This window comes from Opisthocomus hoazin, chromosome 9 (genome assembly GCF_030867145.1).
Source record: "Opisthocomus hoazin isolate bOpiHoa1 chromosome 9, bOpiHoa1.hap1, whole genome shotgun sequence".
Taxonomy (NCBI): Eukaryota; Metazoa; Chordata; class Aves; order Opisthocomiformes; family Opisthocomidae; genus Opisthocomus; species Opisthocomus hoazin.
In genome coordinates, this window is record NC_134422.1 from 6,458,367 (window position 1) to 6,477,239 (window position 18,873).

General features: G+C 35.4%; 1 protein-coding gene across 3 annotated transcripts in view; it reads left to right on the forward strand.

The window, feature by feature from the left end:
* LRP1B (LDL receptor related protein 1B) overlaps window positions 1-17,863 on the forward strand; it is a 760,762-nt gene extending 742,899 nt beyond the window's left edge. For 2 of the 3 annotated variants that reach the window (XM_075430359.1, XM_075430361.1), the window contains 5 exons: window positions 7,683-7,759; window positions 10,052-10,142; window positions 12,335-12,479; window positions 13,507-13,605; window positions 16,135-17,863. In XM_075430359.1, the coding sequence (XP_075286474.1) occupies window positions 7,683-7,759; window positions 10,052-10,142; window positions 12,335-12,479; window positions 13,507-13,605; window positions 16,135-16,275 (553 nt within the window). In that variant the 3' untranslated portion in view covers window positions 16,276-17,863. Of the gene's footprint in view, window positions 1-7,682; window positions 7,760-10,051; window positions 10,143-12,334; window positions 12,480-13,506; window positions 13,606-15,654; window positions 15,705-16,134 lie in introns of all 3 variants that reach the window. The other variant, XM_075430360.1, reaches the window with a different exon arrangement.
* Window positions 17,864-18,873: the final 1,010 nt, after the last annotated feature.

Here is an 18,873-nt window from a genome sequence, read left to right on the forward strand (position 1 = left end):
TCACTAATTATCTGACTGCATATATATTCATGCGAGAGGAGCAAGGTTTAGGGAGAGATAATACCTTGTGTGATACCAATGAAGAGAGTTGGAAAAAATTAAAACATTCAAGTACACAAGATTGTCATTGATTGATACATAGGCAGTACTCTATTAATTTCTGTAAAACAGAATATTGCCCTCTCTCATCTTTGTTTCTTTTATACCTTCACTGTACCTATAGGTTGCTATAATTCCATCTTTTTATTAGTATTACTATTATTATTTGCATCTGCGTATACATCTGGTCTATTTGTGTCATTATGATTATTATTACCGTCTGCAAATAAATGAGATCAAATCATAACCCCTTTACACTAGACATGATATAGTGAAGGATAGTTTCTGTTACAAGCTTACAGTCAAAAATGGTGAAAGATATAAATCATATGGATCCTTACCTAAAGCCAACTAAATTTAAAGAGAGTTTTTAAATGCTCTAATGAGCTTTTGAGCAATGCTGCATGACTGTGGCTGAGGACTTTAAGGTGAAACAAGTAAGATTATATTATGCTGGCTAATTAAGAGGGGAGTAATTTATTCCTCCTTAGGTTACTTTCTGCATAGAGGTGTGTGCAATTCTGTGTGTCTACAGTTTGGAGGTTCCATTTCCTAGGCATCATCAGAAACAGCGAAATTCAGAGGATAGCGTACAGCATTAAATTAGTTGCCTGTGGCCAGATGTGTTGACTGTTCAGAAAGCTTCAGGTTATGTGTGTTGCATTTCTCCATTAGAAAGAGCATGATTTCTTCTGTAATGAAGAATAAGTCATCCTGGATAGTTTAATTGCTTGCAGTAAGCAAGTGCATGATTTTAAGAGCAAATTAGATCAAGAAATCAGTGTGTTTTTAGATTAATTAAAAGGCACATACTATACAGGAGCTTTAAAGAAAGTATAACTTTGGTAACAGAAGAGACTGAAAAGTGAAGAGTGGAGAAAGTAAATGATTTCATTTCTAAACTGAGAATTTTGGCTGAGTAATACATTAAAGACACTAGTGGAGAGAGCAAGTGGTGAAATTTCTTAAAAGTGATAACAGGAAGCTTGAACTTGGAAGTGGAGACGTGGATAAATTAATAAAAATAATAATTCCTGCAAGAGTGAAAAAACAGGGAAGATGTTCTTCCCAGCTTTATTTCCAGTAGGTTGGAGAGAGACACTCTGTGTGTGTGTGTGTGTGTGTGCACACACGCGTGCATGTGTCCATGTCATGGAACTCAGAAAAGAGGGCATTCCTCTTGATGGAGGAACTTCCCTTCAGCTCATATTCCTGTGATGCTGTACCTTCCTCCTGACATTCCTTTCACCTTGAAAAATCTTCAGAGATGAACAGTTTTGATGTAAGCACACACGTGACTTGTACAAAGGCTGTAAGTACATACAAGTTCACAAGTAAATGTAGAACTCATAACTGTGGCAAACTTGTTCAAAAGAAGGTTAAGGCACATCCATATTCTGGTTGTGGACAAGAAAGAGACTGCGGCGTGCAGTCTCCTGACTGGCACTTTCTGAAAGCTGAGTAGAAAAAGCCACTGCAGAGTAGAACAATCGCAGCATTGAGAAGACTGCCAAAGAGTAGAAGGCAATTGTAACCAGGACAGGCAGCACTGAGTCAGAGAACAGAAAATGTTATCAAGTATCTTGCGATAAATGTTTTCCATATGATTTCCTGGGGTACATTTAATGAGCTCCCCAATTACAATTACTACAGGAATTTCACAGTATTATGCTAGTTCTTTGAGAGCTTTCTTTTTCAAGTAAAAATACCTTTGTTATAAATGTCTTGAGTTTGAACAGGATCAGCAGGTTATAGAAGATCTTTCATTCAGTTTGTATCACAAACTAGTACTAGTTCAAGAATTAAATGCAAACAGATGTTTGAAGAGCGGTTGTCAAAGGAAGAGACTAGAAGACCTTGGAAGAGAGTAATATGCATATTTTTCATTGAACATTTACTAGCTAGGCTGTAATGCAGATATCCTTTGTCCATGAGTTTAAAATTGTTTGGATAAAACTTGCATAGTAGCTGCTGCTGTACATCATTACTTACTTTGCCTCTGTGAGGAGAGAAGAACGTGGTTTGTCATCTGCCTATTGATCCAGTCATTTCTCTTTTTTTTTTTTACCATTTCAGTCTCTTCTTTTCCTTTTTCTTTGTTGCTCAGTGTAATTTCAGCTACAGTAGTAGTCATCTAGACTTGCTTGATTTTTATATATTTATGCTAATATTGATACTTGTAGAACATATTTACTGTACACATATTGCTGATAGCACGATGTTTAATGACCCTCAATTACTTCTTTTTCTTACCTTGGGATGACAGAGGCTGAGATGTATCTAGCGGCTTGTTCCTTTGCAGTGAACACCATGCAGCAGCTGTGAATGATGATTTGTATACAGTAATGTCACGCACAAATTAAAATTCATGTTTAAAGTCACATTCTTTTTTTTCATGTATGTTGTTACTAAATTTAAGATTTTTTTGGTTCCTCAAAAGTATTTTTTGTTGTTCTGCCTGCTTTTGGATCGTGCAATTTTCCTGTTCTTAATTTATTGTATTGCAAAATAATCCATATTTCATTTTCAAGTAAGGTTGTAAAGTTTCTATCCCTTAGTCTCTACATTGAATTCCTTCACTTTTTTTTCCTTACAAAGATACCAAGAGATGCTCGTTAGACAAAAATACTTAAATGTAGTCTGTACGTGTATAAAATAATTATGGAAAAGCTATTATTTGAAAATAATTAAAACCTACAATGTAGGAGAAGGTACAAGATGTGCTATTCATCAAAGGTGGGGTGAGTTATTTGGTCTTTAATTGTTAGGAAAATTCTTCATATCTTTGAGGGTGTATCTGTCGGTATAACTCTATAATATCAGGTCCCTGTATGAAGAAAACACATTTCCAAAACTATTGCTATATTTATTATAAGGAAGAGTTTAGTGATTTGGTTTAGTGCAAGGATTTGTCATCCTATATGATCCTACAGTTTGGGGAAGAAAGGGGATTATTTTTATTTCAGTCTTTCAATGCAACTGAATACAAATAGTAAATAACTGTAATCCAAGGTCATCTTCTCTCATCTTACACATAGTTTTAATATTAATGATAACGCGTGTTCAATGTAAATGTTCTTAAAAGAGTGAGGCTGGGTATTTTCATTAGGATGTTTTACTGTACATTACTGTCTATGCTGTGACTAAAAAGAAAAGCAAAGTTAGAAAATTACTTTGTATGATGAAGAAATATCATTTATAGGTGAGAAACAATTTCAATTCCCCTTCCACCTCTATTTTATAATGACTGTTTCACAGATTGTTATACTTCTAGACTAACCTTTCAATGCTGCTTTCTGTCATTTTTTTTGATGCACACTGGTACATTGAGTTGGAAAGCAGTTGTCTACCAAAGCTCTTTTAACTGCATATTATGCCTGCTGTGTTATATGTTTATGACAATGCCTGTGGCACAAAGAAAAAAAAAAGGGGAAAAAAGAGAAACAAAAGTGAAAAAATTGCACACTACCACCACATTAGCCTTTTTACTAGCTTTTTATATTTGCTCAGACATTTCATAGGCAAATGTTTCCTTTTGGTCAAGTGCCTCTACAATTGAGTTTTGAGTGTTTCAGTGCACTGACCTGTAAGGGTGTCCTGGTTTTAACTAGGATACAAAAATAGAGGAAAGAGATATTTTCTCTCATGAATAGATTCTGTAACAGCAGCACAATCGATCTCTGAAATGTAAATATCTTAATTCTAAATATTCCTCATGACAAGTTGGATTCCTTTATAATTTCAATTTAAAGTTTTTAAAACATCTCTCTTCTGTAATACTATTTCCTCAAAATACAGAATGCCTATGCAACAGAAATTATTTATCTCAGAACTTCTTTTCCAAGCAGTCATCTCTTTCTAAATGTAGAACTAAATTGTAACAGAGTGAGCTGTAACACAGTTTGGTTAATGACCTTGGCAACAGACCATGGACAATCTTTGCTTATTACATTCGCTTTCAGTTTTTATATTGGCATTCTCCACGATAGTGTTGCTCTCTGATCTGTTCACCGATTCTGTTGGGATCTGGAGATTTGCACTTTGAGATGTTCGCTGTAGCGCCTTGCACCACTCAGCTGACTCCAGCCTGTCCTTCGCTGTCAAGCTCCCCATCTGTTTCCATCTCCATTTGTTTATGTGTAGCTCAGATTAGGCATTAGCAGTCTTTCTTCACAGTTCTTGATAACATGAATGTCTTCAATGAAACCCAGGGCTTTACGTAGTTCTGCTTCACAAACGCCTTTTTGTTTGCCTGTACTGCAAATGTCATGTGTCTGACCATACAACTGTTGGCTGTGCTACAGAACAAAAGCTCCTGGGACCAAGTGATTTGGAAAGGTACAAAATGCTGTGCATCAAATTGAACTAGAAGTCAGTTCCCATGACAGATAATGAATAGTCTGAGTTTAAATGTCCTAATAGCGGAAAATGTTATTATTAAGAGCAATTTCTGTCTACGGTGTCTGAAGACAATTGAAACCAGTTAAGACCTGCTCATCTTTCCCATGTTCTTACGCGAACAGTTGTCTGTGTCCCAACTCCATCATTATTCATGTGCCTGCTCATGGCTAATTTTCTGTGTCAAATTCCCTTGCAGACAACACACCTTTCTCATGGGTTTTATTCGTTTTTTCTATTCTATCTGCCCAGACAAGTCTTTACTGGCTTGCCGGACCATAAAAGGGCAATCATTTTGCCTCTGATTATAGAAGGCAACAGCTGCCATCCTGTCAGCTTCAGTCCCGTTGTAGATTATTGGAGACAGCAAGCATTTGGAAAAAATGAAAATGATGTGGCAACTGGCTATTATATTTTTATGAAACTTTTATCAAATGCCTTAGACGTGTTTCAATATTGCTGACTTTTACAACTAAAATGGCAAGATAGGTAAACAACTGCTTATATACTTATCTTAATTTGTTCCTCTGTTTACTACATCTATAGTTGTAGGATTTCTTTCTTCATCAGCTGTTGTGGTGTCATATCTGCTGTAAGATTTTGAAGAGCATAATTGTACATTGTACACAATATTCTAATAAGCTTATACTTGCAGGCTTCATAGTGGTTCTTTTGCTAGTTTCACTATCTTACATTTTTTAAACTATTTTAAAGCAGGTTTGTAGTGATGATTCTCTTATACAGCAGAAGCATTTGAAACCTTCAATACAACGATCTAGGTACAAAGTTAGGATATTTTTAACTCTGAAAGAAATCTTCCTGTTTCAGTAGTGTAATGTTAAATGAAAATTGCCTCTCATAACCAGCTTTAATCACATGAGCTGAATCCTCAACAGCAATGATGCAGAACTTCCACTAAGAAACATAAAGCTTTTGTTTCATTGTTGTCACAGGCCAGCAGTTTAGATCCCAATTGAATATTCAAAGTATAAAGATTTATGGTGTTTCTCTACAAGAATGGAGATACTCATTTTGCAGCCATGTTAGTGATCTCTTGAAAAAACAAGTTCCTTGAATCGTATCTTAGTAAGATAGGCTGTCAGTGCAATCATTTCCATTTGATGTAATTGCTAAAAGAGATCTGTAAAAATGGGACATATGCATCTTTTAAAAGATTAAAATCAAGTGTTCCCTGTGACTTAGAATGTGCTAAAGTGGTGGTAAGCAGGAGCAGAAATGTCAGTTGGGTTCAGTTTTAAAACATGTCATTGTGAACCATAATGTGTGTAATTGATTAGTAATTGGGGGATTCTTTTGCAATGAGGAAATTTAAGTGTTTATTTATCATGTTTATTTAAGTAAACAAACTTACTTCAATAAACATGAACTTATGAAATTATAATACAATTTATCTGTTGTATCAAAATTTTTGAATTAACTATCAATTAATAACCATGTCTTTAAAGACCACCTGTGCCTTACCCCTGTAGAGTTTGAGGTAACCACCCTCGTAACATATCCTACCAAAAATGAAACTAGATCCCCAAAAAAGTTCAAATTTAATATCAAACCCAGCAAAGATATTTGTCTGAATGTTGGATTGTCCTGGAATAGGCTTAGGAGCCAAGAGAGAAACTAACCATTCTTCCACCGTGATGTGCAAAGACAAAAGAGTCAAAAGCATCACCAGCAAAGCTGGCTAGGACTCTCCTTTAAGAATTCCACAGTTTTTGTCTGGAATACTTTGTACGTTTCCAAACCTTTTTCTATTTTAGAACAATGTCACTCATTAAGCATTTCCATCTCCGAACTGCACTTTGTTAAATCCTTAGAGAGGCTTCAGATAACAATAGTTCTTAGAACTGCATGCAATGTAATGCTCTATTGCATTTTCCTAAAGATAACCCACATAGAAATTCATAAATAATTCAAAAACAGTTACAAAAACTGTGATTCATTGCACAATATGCAACAGAGGCAGAGGAAGAGTGGCTACTTCCTGCTGTTTCCACAAGGAGAGTTTCAGGTTCTGTAGTAAACTTAATCATATTTACAGCAGGATGAATACGCGATTGAATTTCGTTCAGGTATTTGTTTCCATGTTTGATGGATTTGCTGAATCTGCATACATGGACTCCTTGTGTTTGCTTGTACGCATGGAGAGCATTCTGAATCCTAACTGAAGAAATATTTGCATATTGGTATTCACCCAAGGAAATTATAGCAGAATAACTTTGTGCTCGCCCAGGCAGCTGGCTCCTGAAGCATATATTCTTAACATAAACAGAATTCAGGGCCTTCGAAAGCAAGTAGGGTGCTGCCCTTCAGGACAGCTCTTTGTGCTTTAACTCTCACACCTGCTTACACATGCACAGATATATATCTATATATGTATTTCTGCAAATACATATCTAGTTATAGAGTTCAAAATTTAAAAAGATAAAGCAGTTAAACTGTGGAATTTTTAGAGAATCTGAAAGCAAAGAAAAAGAGAACTTCAGTTAATTTATAAATATTAGTCAAAGATAGGTCTTAACTGTTCAAGTAAATGATAATGACCAGGTCTGCAAGAGCTGTTCTACAGCAAACTTTGCATTATCCAGAGCAATGAGGGACAGCAGAACTGGGGAAGGAGCCAGCTGGTATGGATACTGCATGTTGCTGGATGTGTGTAGTGGTTTATGTCCAGTCAGATGCTTTCTGTGATATGGACATGGCTGCTAGAACTTCTAGATCAAAGCTGACCCTAGAACAATATGGTGCAAAGAAAGAGACTCAGCCAGTAAGCCTGGACTAAGTTGGCTATGCATGGATCCAGCTCAGGTTGTCCTTCGTTATTGCATTGTAGGTGGTAGTTGGTTGAACAGAACATTAATATACTGTTGGTTATACCTGTAGTCTTTCCAGTCAAGGATTTTAGAAAAGGACTCTGGAATGAAGATTGCAGTGATAATAACAGGAAAAGAAGACACCAAGGTGTAGCTTTAAACTAAAAATGTGCTCAGAATGTTGTAAGTGCCATGGCAGAGTATAGCTGACTCCTTCCATGAAGCTTATTGTTTATTTTGTAGAATCACTGTTGTCATTTGTGTAGCTCTTGAGGAGATGCTGGTGGTCACTTTAATAGGTTAGTGTGTTAACAGCTGGCATCTACTAATTTTGCCATCTTAATTGGATCCTTTTAGATGTTCAGCCAACTGGTCAGGCACACAGTGTGAGAGGCCAGCTCCCAAAAGCAGCAAGTCTGACAATATGAGTACAAGTAAGTACTTAAAATAACTGCTATCACTTGTCACATTTGGCTCAGTTTAGAAATTTTAACATGGTGATGTTTCAGAATGTGAGTTTATGTCGTGAAATGTGCTGGTTACCTGTATTTTCTGAAGGAAAAAAAAAAAACAACCCACAAATGTAACTCTCAACTTTTTGATCGACATTTGGTGTTTCGTGAGGTGGCTCAAATACAAGCCGTATGCTATACACTCACTACTTCAAGGCTAGTCTGCACTTTTCTTAAAGAAAGTGCATCAAGTGGCAAGTGCTTGGCGATATCACCACTGTGCAGAGAACTGGTATGAGACCTCTGACCATTTAAGTCCTACTGAAAGCATCAAAAATAGAGTTGTAAGTAGTTCATAACTTTCGCATTGGCTGTTTGCAGAGGTTTGAATTTTACCTACTGTGAAAATCATCCTGAAAGTAAGAATAGCTCCTGTCGTATTTTTTTAAACATGTCTGTGAGCATAAAAGGGTGGTCTTGCTGCACTATTGGCAGTTTTAACTGGACAAGGTTCCCTGCGGTGCATTGAATATGCTGATGCCACCCTGCTGTGTGTCTCTTGGTCACATTTAACCCAACTGGAGCAGGACAAAGAATCGCCACTATTCAGGTCAGCTTGATGCTTAGATGAGATCTTCCTAGTGATCCAGAGAAGTGAAATAACACTTACAAGCTAGAAACGGGCAAAAAAGCAGCCAGAACCTAAATCAGTGTGTCATGGTGAGGGAATACCCGCTATGCTTTGGGAAACAGGTGTTCACCTTGTGCCAGCTGCTAGACCCCTGGCTGCACCATGGTCACCAAATGGCAACTCATGCCTGGTGGGCTGGTTTGCAGGGTTTTGTCTTGAATGTTTACCTGCCAAGACAAAATGAACTTCATCCAGTTATTTATCAAATGTTATCTTTAAATAGCATTGTTGTAAAGAACTTCTTCCCTCTGAGGGTGACGGAGCCCTGGCACAGACTGCCCAGGGAGGTTGTGGAGTCTCCTTCTCTGGAGATATTCAAGACCCGCCTGGACAAGGTCCTGTGCAGCCTGCTCTGGGTGACCCTGCTTCAGCAGGGGCGTTGGACTAGATGACCCACAGAGGTCTCTTCCAACCCCTACCATTCTGTGATTCTCTAATGTCCTTTACATCTGAATTTTCATGAGCTGAAGTGAAATCAGGATGCTTCAAGGTTTTTTTCAGTAGTACTTCATTTCAGGCCTCTGACAACCTGACATGGCTTTCATTAAGCCTTCAGGCAGAATTCAAGGCACCTTTTTCAGTTCTTTATTTAGACTGTGTTTAATGTAGAGGAGAGACTGCCAACAGCTTATTTTTTTAATGAACCAGTAAATGTAACCAATGAAACAACAGCAATGTTTTCGTTTTTGTAAAGGAAATGCATGTCGTTCCACAGTGGCATTATTCTGGAGTCTGGTACAAGGGCCAGGTTTTTTGTAAGATAAAAATATTTATTGCATGTATTTCTTTATTGCCAGATAGTTACTTTAAACCTGAGAAATTCTTAGAAGGATACAATGACTGACCTTATTTTTGCAGGTAGTCTCATTTCAGTGAAGTTATCTGCCAAAATAACATTAAACCACTTTTTTTCTTCCCTGTTCCCTCCTCTCGTTTAACATCGCTGTCTGATCTGTGCACTGTTTTTCCGCTACATTAAGCGTTATTGTAATTTCCTTGATTGCCTATATCAACATAACAAAATTATTGGCTCTTGAGTACAGTGCAGTAAAATGCGGGAATGCACCAACTATCTAGAATAATGCTTGCTACTTTTCATTTTCCCACAAATAAAAGTAATAAATACATATAAATGCTAGTAATAGAACTCCTCAATCAGAGCAATGCCTGCTGCATATTTTAAATTAATAGTTGTATGACTTCAATAAACTACTGCAGATGATGGTGGCAGTTAGTTAGTGGCCATGCCACTGCAGTCCAAATTGTTCGGCAGTTCCACACACCTTCATATGCTATCGCTGCAAATGAGGGCAGGGAATTAGTCCAAAGTACATCAGTATCCAGATGGAGGAAGGTCCTGATTTGTTGATAAAAGTACTTGTGTATGCACCATTATCTGTAATGACATATATATTTTTTATTATTTATCCACAATAAAATCTCAAATCAATGAAGCTCATCACATGAAATTGCATTTGGTTTTGAGAGAAAGTATTCTTTTTAAATTAACTGTTATACAGCTGTTGAAGAAATTATTAGATGTAGCTGTGACTATTCAATGATATTTCCTTTTCCTGTTTTAGGAAGTATTGCAATCATTGTTCCTCTTGTTTTACTGGTTACTTTGATCACTACTCTGGTAATTGGACTATTTCTTTGCAAAAGGAAACGAAGGTAAGTAATTTTATATTGAAGCATGAAGTAACAAAGTAAATCTTGAAAGTATGTGCATTTTTTGATGTTAAAAAGTCACTTTATATATGTTGAGCAGATACTAAAAACCACAACAACCCAAAACCTATTTCCGGATGCAGTGAGTTAGTTACATTTTGGTTCTTGCTGGCACAATCATGTCTATTATTTATACTTATATTCCACATACACTAGATAAGAAAATGTAGTTCTTTTCTTATCCAGTTTGCCTAATCCTGCCAAGACTCTATAAATGTTAATAATTTTATTTAGTGACTTAGTGAACCTACTAAACAGAATTAATGTGTTTCATTGGAACCATGTATTTAATATTCTTCAAGTCCATAAAGACTTTCAGATAGAGCCTGTGCAGAATTTTCAGTTTCTAGTTACAGTTCACTTCAATTTATTTACATTAATCAGTTATTTTCTGTTTTATATAAGCTATAGTGAAGATACAAACAATATTCAAATTATCTGCTATAGAGTCCCAAGCCTTGTCATCATTACTGTATTTCTTTAGTATCTTGCACAGGAAGCCAAATGCCAGCACTGAACAGTGAATCTTTCATTCTCCTGAATTTAGGTGCCTTAGAGCTAGTAATGAACTTCGGGAGTGTAGTAGACATTATGGCTTTGGCCATTTCTTCAGAGGCCATGTTGGGTGTCAGGGAGAGTAAGGGCATTTCTACTCTATGCAGATGCCTGAGAGAGCTGCTAATGAGAAAACAATGTTAATGGCAATGAAGATTTAACAAGGAAAGATTCCAAGTAGTAAAGACATGGCCAACTAAGGAAGACCTGGACTATTTCAGTCCTCTAGACTAAAAGAATCTTTTAAGTTAGTATCATCTAGCACCATGCATAGCATCCCCCTGCAAACTGTCATGCTAACTAGTAAGCATGAATTATTAAATCCTTTTTCAAAAGCCAACAAGATAAATATGTTCCCTGACCATACTGTTAGTAACACTGAGCCTGCCAGGCTCCATATGTGTCATCATGTTCTGATGTACCTAAAGACCAACTTTAGTGATAGCCAAATCCCAAAAACCAGTTCCTGGTGTATGAATTGTTTAAGTGGAACAAGTTGTTGAGGATAACTTGTTAAATAATAGATCTTCAGTAGAGAAATAAAACTAACCTCAATAAAGAACTTTTTTTTTTTCTTAAAATCATATTTGAACATGTATTTTAGGGTTTTTTGAATCTCTTCAAAGAAGACAGTCAAGTATCAAATCAGGTATAGATGTTCAACACTTCTACGCTACAGAGAAGTGCCTATTTTAGGAAATGTTTTTCTATGCCATTTCTGAAAAATACAGATACTTTAGTGCACTGGATTTCAGACACTGGCTGTATCTTTCTCAAACAAACAAGAGGACTCAACTGTTTTCATCCTGACTGTCCTCCATGTTGTTCCCATGTAATTCTAGAGGAGATAATGAATTGGAAAAAATTACCCTCTTGAGGTTATTTTGATTGCTCAGACTAAAATCACCTCCTTACCTAAAAGAAATCAATTCAACCACTAAAACAATTCGGCTCAATCCCTTATCTTTACCGATACCTAATTCAGACTATCTTTTGTTAAAGTTTGGAAAAATTCAAGTTGAACTTCAGCTTTCCAATAAACACTGGCAGGAGATACAAACTGGAACTATGAATTCATACATTTTTAATGCATCGTAATGAAACCAGTTGCTTGTCCTCAGATTATAACTGACTTTGGGGAACTGATTTCAAATGGAAGTGAAATGAATAAGAGAGAGAATATGACTCATATTCACTCCATCTTCATTACTGCAGGGAATCTGCAAAGAGTTTGCGAGACTTTCCTTGGAAGTGAGGGAAATCTGGAAACAGCAGGGAGAAGTCAGAGTTATAGAGAATGAGTGAGCACTTTGTATCTATTCATACCATTACAGCCAAACAGAAAGCCAACATAAAGCTGCTTCTAGCTTATGAGAGATCTACGCGTAGCCTCAGATTGAGCTCTGTTTGAAAAATGCAAGAATTTTCTGATTTTCTTTCCAGGAAACACTTTTTTGTCCTGTTGGTCTTAGTGATTAAAGAGAAATAAACTAAAATGTGTAGTATTTCAGGATGAAGCATCCAAAAAATTACTTGAAAAGTCACTAGCTTCTTTCTTTGTGTGTGTTTGTGTATTATAGGACAAAAACTATCAGAAGACAACCCATTATAAATGGAGGAATCAATGTAGAAATTGGCAATCCGTCATATAACATGTATGAGGTGGGCCATGATCACAGTGAAGGTGGTCTCTTAGCCTCAGATTTTACTGTAAATGCAGAAAAGGTAATTTTTTCTTTTTCTAGTGGCAAAATCACTACCTATTTTGTCTTACAAAGGTTTTGACTTTAAATGTAATTAATAGAAACAAAACAATGATGTTTAGATTTAGCTACACAATGAATATAAAGGCAAGTTAGATTTCATTAGAATAATCTTAATGTATATATTAACAGCTGTTTCACAGTCTGATGCTTGCTGATCGACAATAAACCTAGTGCTTGCGTTTTACCAGAATGAAGTTAGAACTAAATTACGAAATGAGTTTTTTGTCATAGACACATCTACTAAAGTTGCCAAATCATAACCTTTCTTTTTAGTCTTAGCTGCAAATACCAAATGGAAATGTATTATCGTACAGTCTACCTTTTGGAGTGTGAAAGAGTGTATTCAGACATATGAGACTAACTTATTTCATATATGAAAACTTCCAAAAGCATAAAGAATTCAGAGTTCTGTCTGGATAGATAGATTAAATGTTTACACCAAGCTAGTAAGTGTTATCATTTTCTTGTAAAAGATGCTGTCACTTCTGCAGCACCACTCTTCAGTGATTGAACTCCCTGAGTGATGTGACATGGGATGAACGGGGTAATGCGGCGATATCTTTCCTAGAGCTCCGTAATCAGACATACACCAAAGGGCAGCCATCATTCTGTGGCATTTCTGACAAAGCAATAACAGGATTACTGTTAGCTCTAGGAATGTCATCGCTGAATCACACAGTGTGCTGAATACAAGAGGTAAGCTGAAAATGGAGTTACTCGCTGGAGGAAGAGTAGCTGAGCCAATGCTTATTGTGAAGTCTGGCTCTAATCCTTAATGGAAAATGTCTTTAAAATGCTGACTTTGATTCTCTTATTGAATACAAGATTTTTTTCACACTGAAGAATACCTGTAAGTAGATTTTTTTGAATTATAGATCACTCTAAAATAATGTTTTTAATCAGTGCACTGTTTATTTAACAGTGTTGATAAGTACACATGAAAAATGCTCTGTTAGCACAGAAACTAAAATTTTCTGTTTATACAGGCCAGATACATAGGGGGAGGGCCCACTGCATTCAAGCTTCCCCACACAGCTCCATCAATCTACCTAAACTCTGACTTGAAAGGACCACTGTCAACAGGGGTGAGAAATGATGATTCAAACCCATTTCATTCCACCACAGCCCCTTTCAAAAGAAAGTTTGTCATTTTTGAGTAGAGGCATTTTCTGTTTGGTTTTAATTTTGTTTTTCTTCTTTTAATGGCAAGAAGAATGAGAGTAAATAATACATTTTCTATTTGAAATAAAGGGTTCCTCTCTGCACACAGAATTTCATCTGTACCCATCATTGTAACATGATCTAAACTGCAAATGTGTCTTTGCAAAACCAGTAAGTAATGGGATGCTTTTCCATAGTGTTACAAGAGTTTAGCATAGCATTCTCATCCATGTCTCTGGATGTATTTGCAATTTATACATAATTACAGACATATAGTGAAATTTATCAAACTGAAAGAAGTTCCCAAATAAATGAAAACAAAGTTCCCAAATAAATGAAAACAAGTCCTTTATTATAGAGGCATTTGATACGTGCTAAAATGAACAATTTCCTTTAATATTGACAATGCGTTTTTTGACTGTTCAGCTTTCAATCAATTTTTATCATAAAATACTTTTAAAACTTCAGATTTTGACTACAATTTAGCATGATGTTCACAGCTATTGAAATTTAAAACGTTAAAAAGGGACATCAACATGACATTCATTTCCATGTGCCTCAGTATATATATTCATCTTCTGTGCCATTTATGTTCTTGCATGAATGTGGTACGTTGTATTTGGAAGTTTAACAATTTGTGTAGGGTATGGTATTTCTGATGGAGCACAAAACCACGGGTGGTGAAAGCTCGAATATATGCCCATCTCTAAGATTAACTCTTTGTGTTAAGTCACTCTGGTTCCTTTCAGTACCTCACTGTACTGCATTCTGCTATCAGTACCCACTCAAAAAAGTATCATGAGACAGAACCTACTACTATATATAATTTTAATAACTCCATGAGGCACTATATGGATGCCAAGTGTCTGTTCTGTTGTGGTTGTCATCCTTAATAATGAATGTCAATGAGACAAAAAGTCCTGTCCATTGAAATAAAACGAAATTTCTGTTTTCCTAAATTTCCGATTATAATCATTATGACAAATGTAAAGACAGGTGTAACTGAGAGTGTGCTCTTATAAATTACTACTGCAGTTGATTGCATATTTATGTTCCATTAATATAGAAGAGTAGCTGCTGCTTTTTTTTTTTTTTTTTTTTTTTTTTTTTAATGAATATGACCCACCTTTTTCTACCTCCATTCCGGGAAAGTGTGAAATACCAGGCAATCACGTTGTCATCAGTAATAGATAAAACAGGCAGCTTTTAACTAACTAAATGAGCAGCTGCTGTAGCTAGCCAGCCTAAGGAATATCTGAATCCTGGGCTGTGAAAAGGTATTGATCAACAGAGAAAGGAAGAACTAAGATTCTAGACATCTTTTGTTCCTTGTTACCCAGGGTGTACTCACGATATTGGCAAGTAAAGAAAATCTACCCACTGCTGTTTTGGATAATTTAATGCTTAGCCATTTCTTACATACGCCAAATAAATTAATTTACCTATTTTGTAGCTTACTGGTGTTCTACTCAGTATTTGTGTAAGAAAAGCTATTATAAGAAAAAGGAAGATTTTGGCCATAAGGTACCCTTTTCAGTTATTAAAGGTACACAGCTGAGCATCTAGTCGGATAGCAGAGGTCTTCTAGAAGGCAATAAAGGCACCAAGGTATTAAGGAATTAGTGGAGACATTTACATTACAAACCTTGGACAATGATTTCTCCTTAGCAGGAGTGATAGGAAAGTAAATTTTCATCCATGTTGTGCATCCTTCTGTGGTGTCAGACTCAGGGGATCTCTCATATACTGAAGTGCTTTGCAGATGTGAAAATGGACCTATACTGAAGTACCACTTATTTCAGTAGATTTTTTTTTTATTACAGTCCAAACTACCAAAACCGTTGAGAAAATGCTTCTCAATCTGTAACTACTATGATATATTAAGAGTTAATGCTGGTTTATTATTAAAGTTTAATTTACATTACAAAAGTATTGAATTTTTGGTCAAATCATGTTGTATATTTGGGCCACAGAATTCGAAAACATGGTCAGCTATTGATGGGATGCTGATGTCTTAGAACAGGTAATATATGGAAACTGTTGGTTGCAGTTTTCTACTGTTAAACTTGTCACATGGTCTCACAGTGCACCTTCTCTATAAACTTCTTCATACCTATTCTGAAATACTCCAGTGTATTAAGGTGGACAAGTCAACTTCAGAGACATTTTTCAAGGTTTTTGTTTTAATTTTTGTCATTGTTTTTATGGTTTTAATATCATAATATGCTGCATGTCATGTCATGGATTACTTTAATAGCATGTCTCATCATGATTTTAATTTTTGACTAAATAATTAACTCATTATCAAGTTTTCAGATTCCAGGTATCTATTAAATATGTCCAATTATATTTTATGTGTACTCGTTCTTGCTTTAACAAAACCATTTCCATTTCCATAAATGTTTCTTTTGGTTTAGTCCAACTGATCTAATGTATGTTTAATTTCTCTGCAGCCAACAAATTACGCCAATCCAGTATATGCAAAGTTATACATGGATGGACAAAACTGTCGAAACTCCTTAGCAAGTGTCGATGAAAGAAGAGAACTCCTTCCAAAGAAAATAGATATTGGGATAAGGGAGACTGTGGCATAATCTGCTGTTACCTTTTATACTCTGTATAAATGTATAAAATATAAGGATTACTTTTCTATGTACCAACAGTATTATAATTGTTTTGGCATCAGCATTACCTCTGTTTTTTGTTTGGTTGATTGTTTTCTGGGTTTTTCTTTTGCTGATGACTTTTGACTGACCATTTGTAAGGTATTTTTATGAAAAAGAAACTGCACTACGGTACAATTTACAACAATGCTGCTGAAATAACACACCTTTAAATTTGTTAAAATTGCAAACAACATATTCGTTTGTAGCGTGAAAACGAGCAATCTATTTTCTATGAACTTTTTTGGTTCTACTTAATCGATGAAGATGGTATCTGCACTTTTTCATTCTGTAGTCTGGACGCTGTAGTACAGTGTGTAATTTTGTTTATTTTAAATGGTGAAAGAATGATTGAATGGTCTACTCTCTTCTTTGTGCCCATTAGACTTTCTCTTCAGATCCTGATAAAGCTAGATAACTTTTCACAAACAAACATAACTTGCTTTTAAATTAGCTTTAGGTTGCCAAGAAGTAAACAAGACTATAGAAATGAAACATCTAATGATCTGCATGAACACAATGATTATGTTTCAGAAATTCAGTGACTGTACATGATATACTAAACATATATACCATGTAAAAAAGCTTTGTATTTATTAAAACCTTATAGAACATAGTAACGATATATCTTGGAAGCTGAAACCTTACTTGCTGTGGGACAAAGCATATGAACTCCAGCAGTCCTGTAGGACAGTAGCCACCCTAGAGCACAAGAGGGCATTGCCTACACATGCATTATATGTTTATTCACTTAATCACGTGCATTACTTATGGATTAATAATTCCCCAACACATACCAAGCAGTAGGGAAAAAACCAAACCCCAAACCCTAAGCACACACAGATGATCACACCATTCAGTTTTGACAATCGCAAAACAGTCGTAGCTGTCTTAAAGAATACGAAACAGCAGTTTCTTTAAATGAAGATAAACTGTGATTGCTGAGGTAAAACGTAACCAAACTGCATATTAGTGAAACCTTACCTAAGCCCGAGTTTCAATAGTCTGGGTTAAATATCAAAGTCCAGTTATCGAAAGTGAAAAGCATCCATGTGTTGCCAGCACTTGCTCTGACCTGGTCTGCTTTCTGTCGTTGCTAAGAGGAAAAACCTGACTCACCTTTTTTAATTTTGATGGAAATAAAGAATACAATTTCTTTCAGGTTTGAACTGAATTGAAATATTTTATACATAACTTTAAAGGCACAAAAGACTTATTCACACATATACTGTGGAGGACTCTTCCTTCCTCTGCTAGACATGACTGACTTTTAGCTATCATAATATATTAACCTAACAGATTAAATATGTTTGTGGTTGCTCTTTATTCCCTTTGTACAAGCATTACAAAAATAACTGCTGTTTTATAAAAGATTTTTGTTGTACTATTGTGCATGCATACTACCTATTTCTAAACTTTGCCATATTGGGGCCTTTCTAAAACTCTTGATTTATGTAATACTAGTGCAATTTTGCTTGAACAATGTTATGCATATCATAAACTTTTTCAGGTTCTTGTTTAAGTACATTTTTTTAAATTGAACAGTATTTTTCATTTTGGTTATAATAGTCATTTTGCCTATGTTTCTACAATGAAGTGTTAAATACTTTATAAAAAAATTGTTGACTGATTTATTTAAATGAAAATCTACATACTTAATTCAGTGTGTTGACTAATTTTTAAATTTAAAGTAAAATGAAAACTAAAGAAGAGCAAATTGAAGGGAAAGAACAATACTTTGTACAAATGGCTAAATTCCTTTTCTTAATGACAATTTTTGCTTTTTTATACAACTTTTATTTGAATGTTTTTGCAGCTCTGCACGTGTTTGGATAACTTAGGTGTGTAGCTGTATATTATGTCAATAGAATTTTTAAACTATTTTCTTTTCTATAAAAATACTGTATTAAATAGTTTCATACCATACAGCTATGATTCTACAGGTTCTGCTTTTATTCCGCTGACATCATCAGAGATGGATTTGGCCCTCAATTTTTGCATAATTACAGTTTTTGAGGCGTAAGTAGTTGGTCTTTTCAGAAACATTACTGTTCATTTTCTGACAGAGAATCTCGTCTCTGATACTCAGGTAGAACTACATTTTAACTACTGGGTATACAAATAACAGGAGTTTGAAATCATGAGCTCATACAGACCTGATGTAGTTTATTTGTTGTGAAGTCTCTTGTTTCCTTTCAGTGAGACATTTTTATTTACTTTACACTTGTTTAAGTGTAAATTACTTTTTAAAAAATTAGTTGTATTTATATTCTTAGAAATACACAATTGATGTCAGTGGAGCTATTAGATATAGGATATTAGATCAGAATCTGGTCTTAAGTTTATAGGCAGAATTTGGATGGAGATATTGAGCTCTACCACTGCCATGCCTTAAAGGTCTTTAAATTACACATCAGTGTAATAGTCATCAATGGACTGGTTTTTTTGGTTTGTTTTTTTTATTTTACCAAGTTTCTCTGTAGGAACTCTTTCTCACAATTGTTTAACAGCCCCAGAATCCCCAGGCTC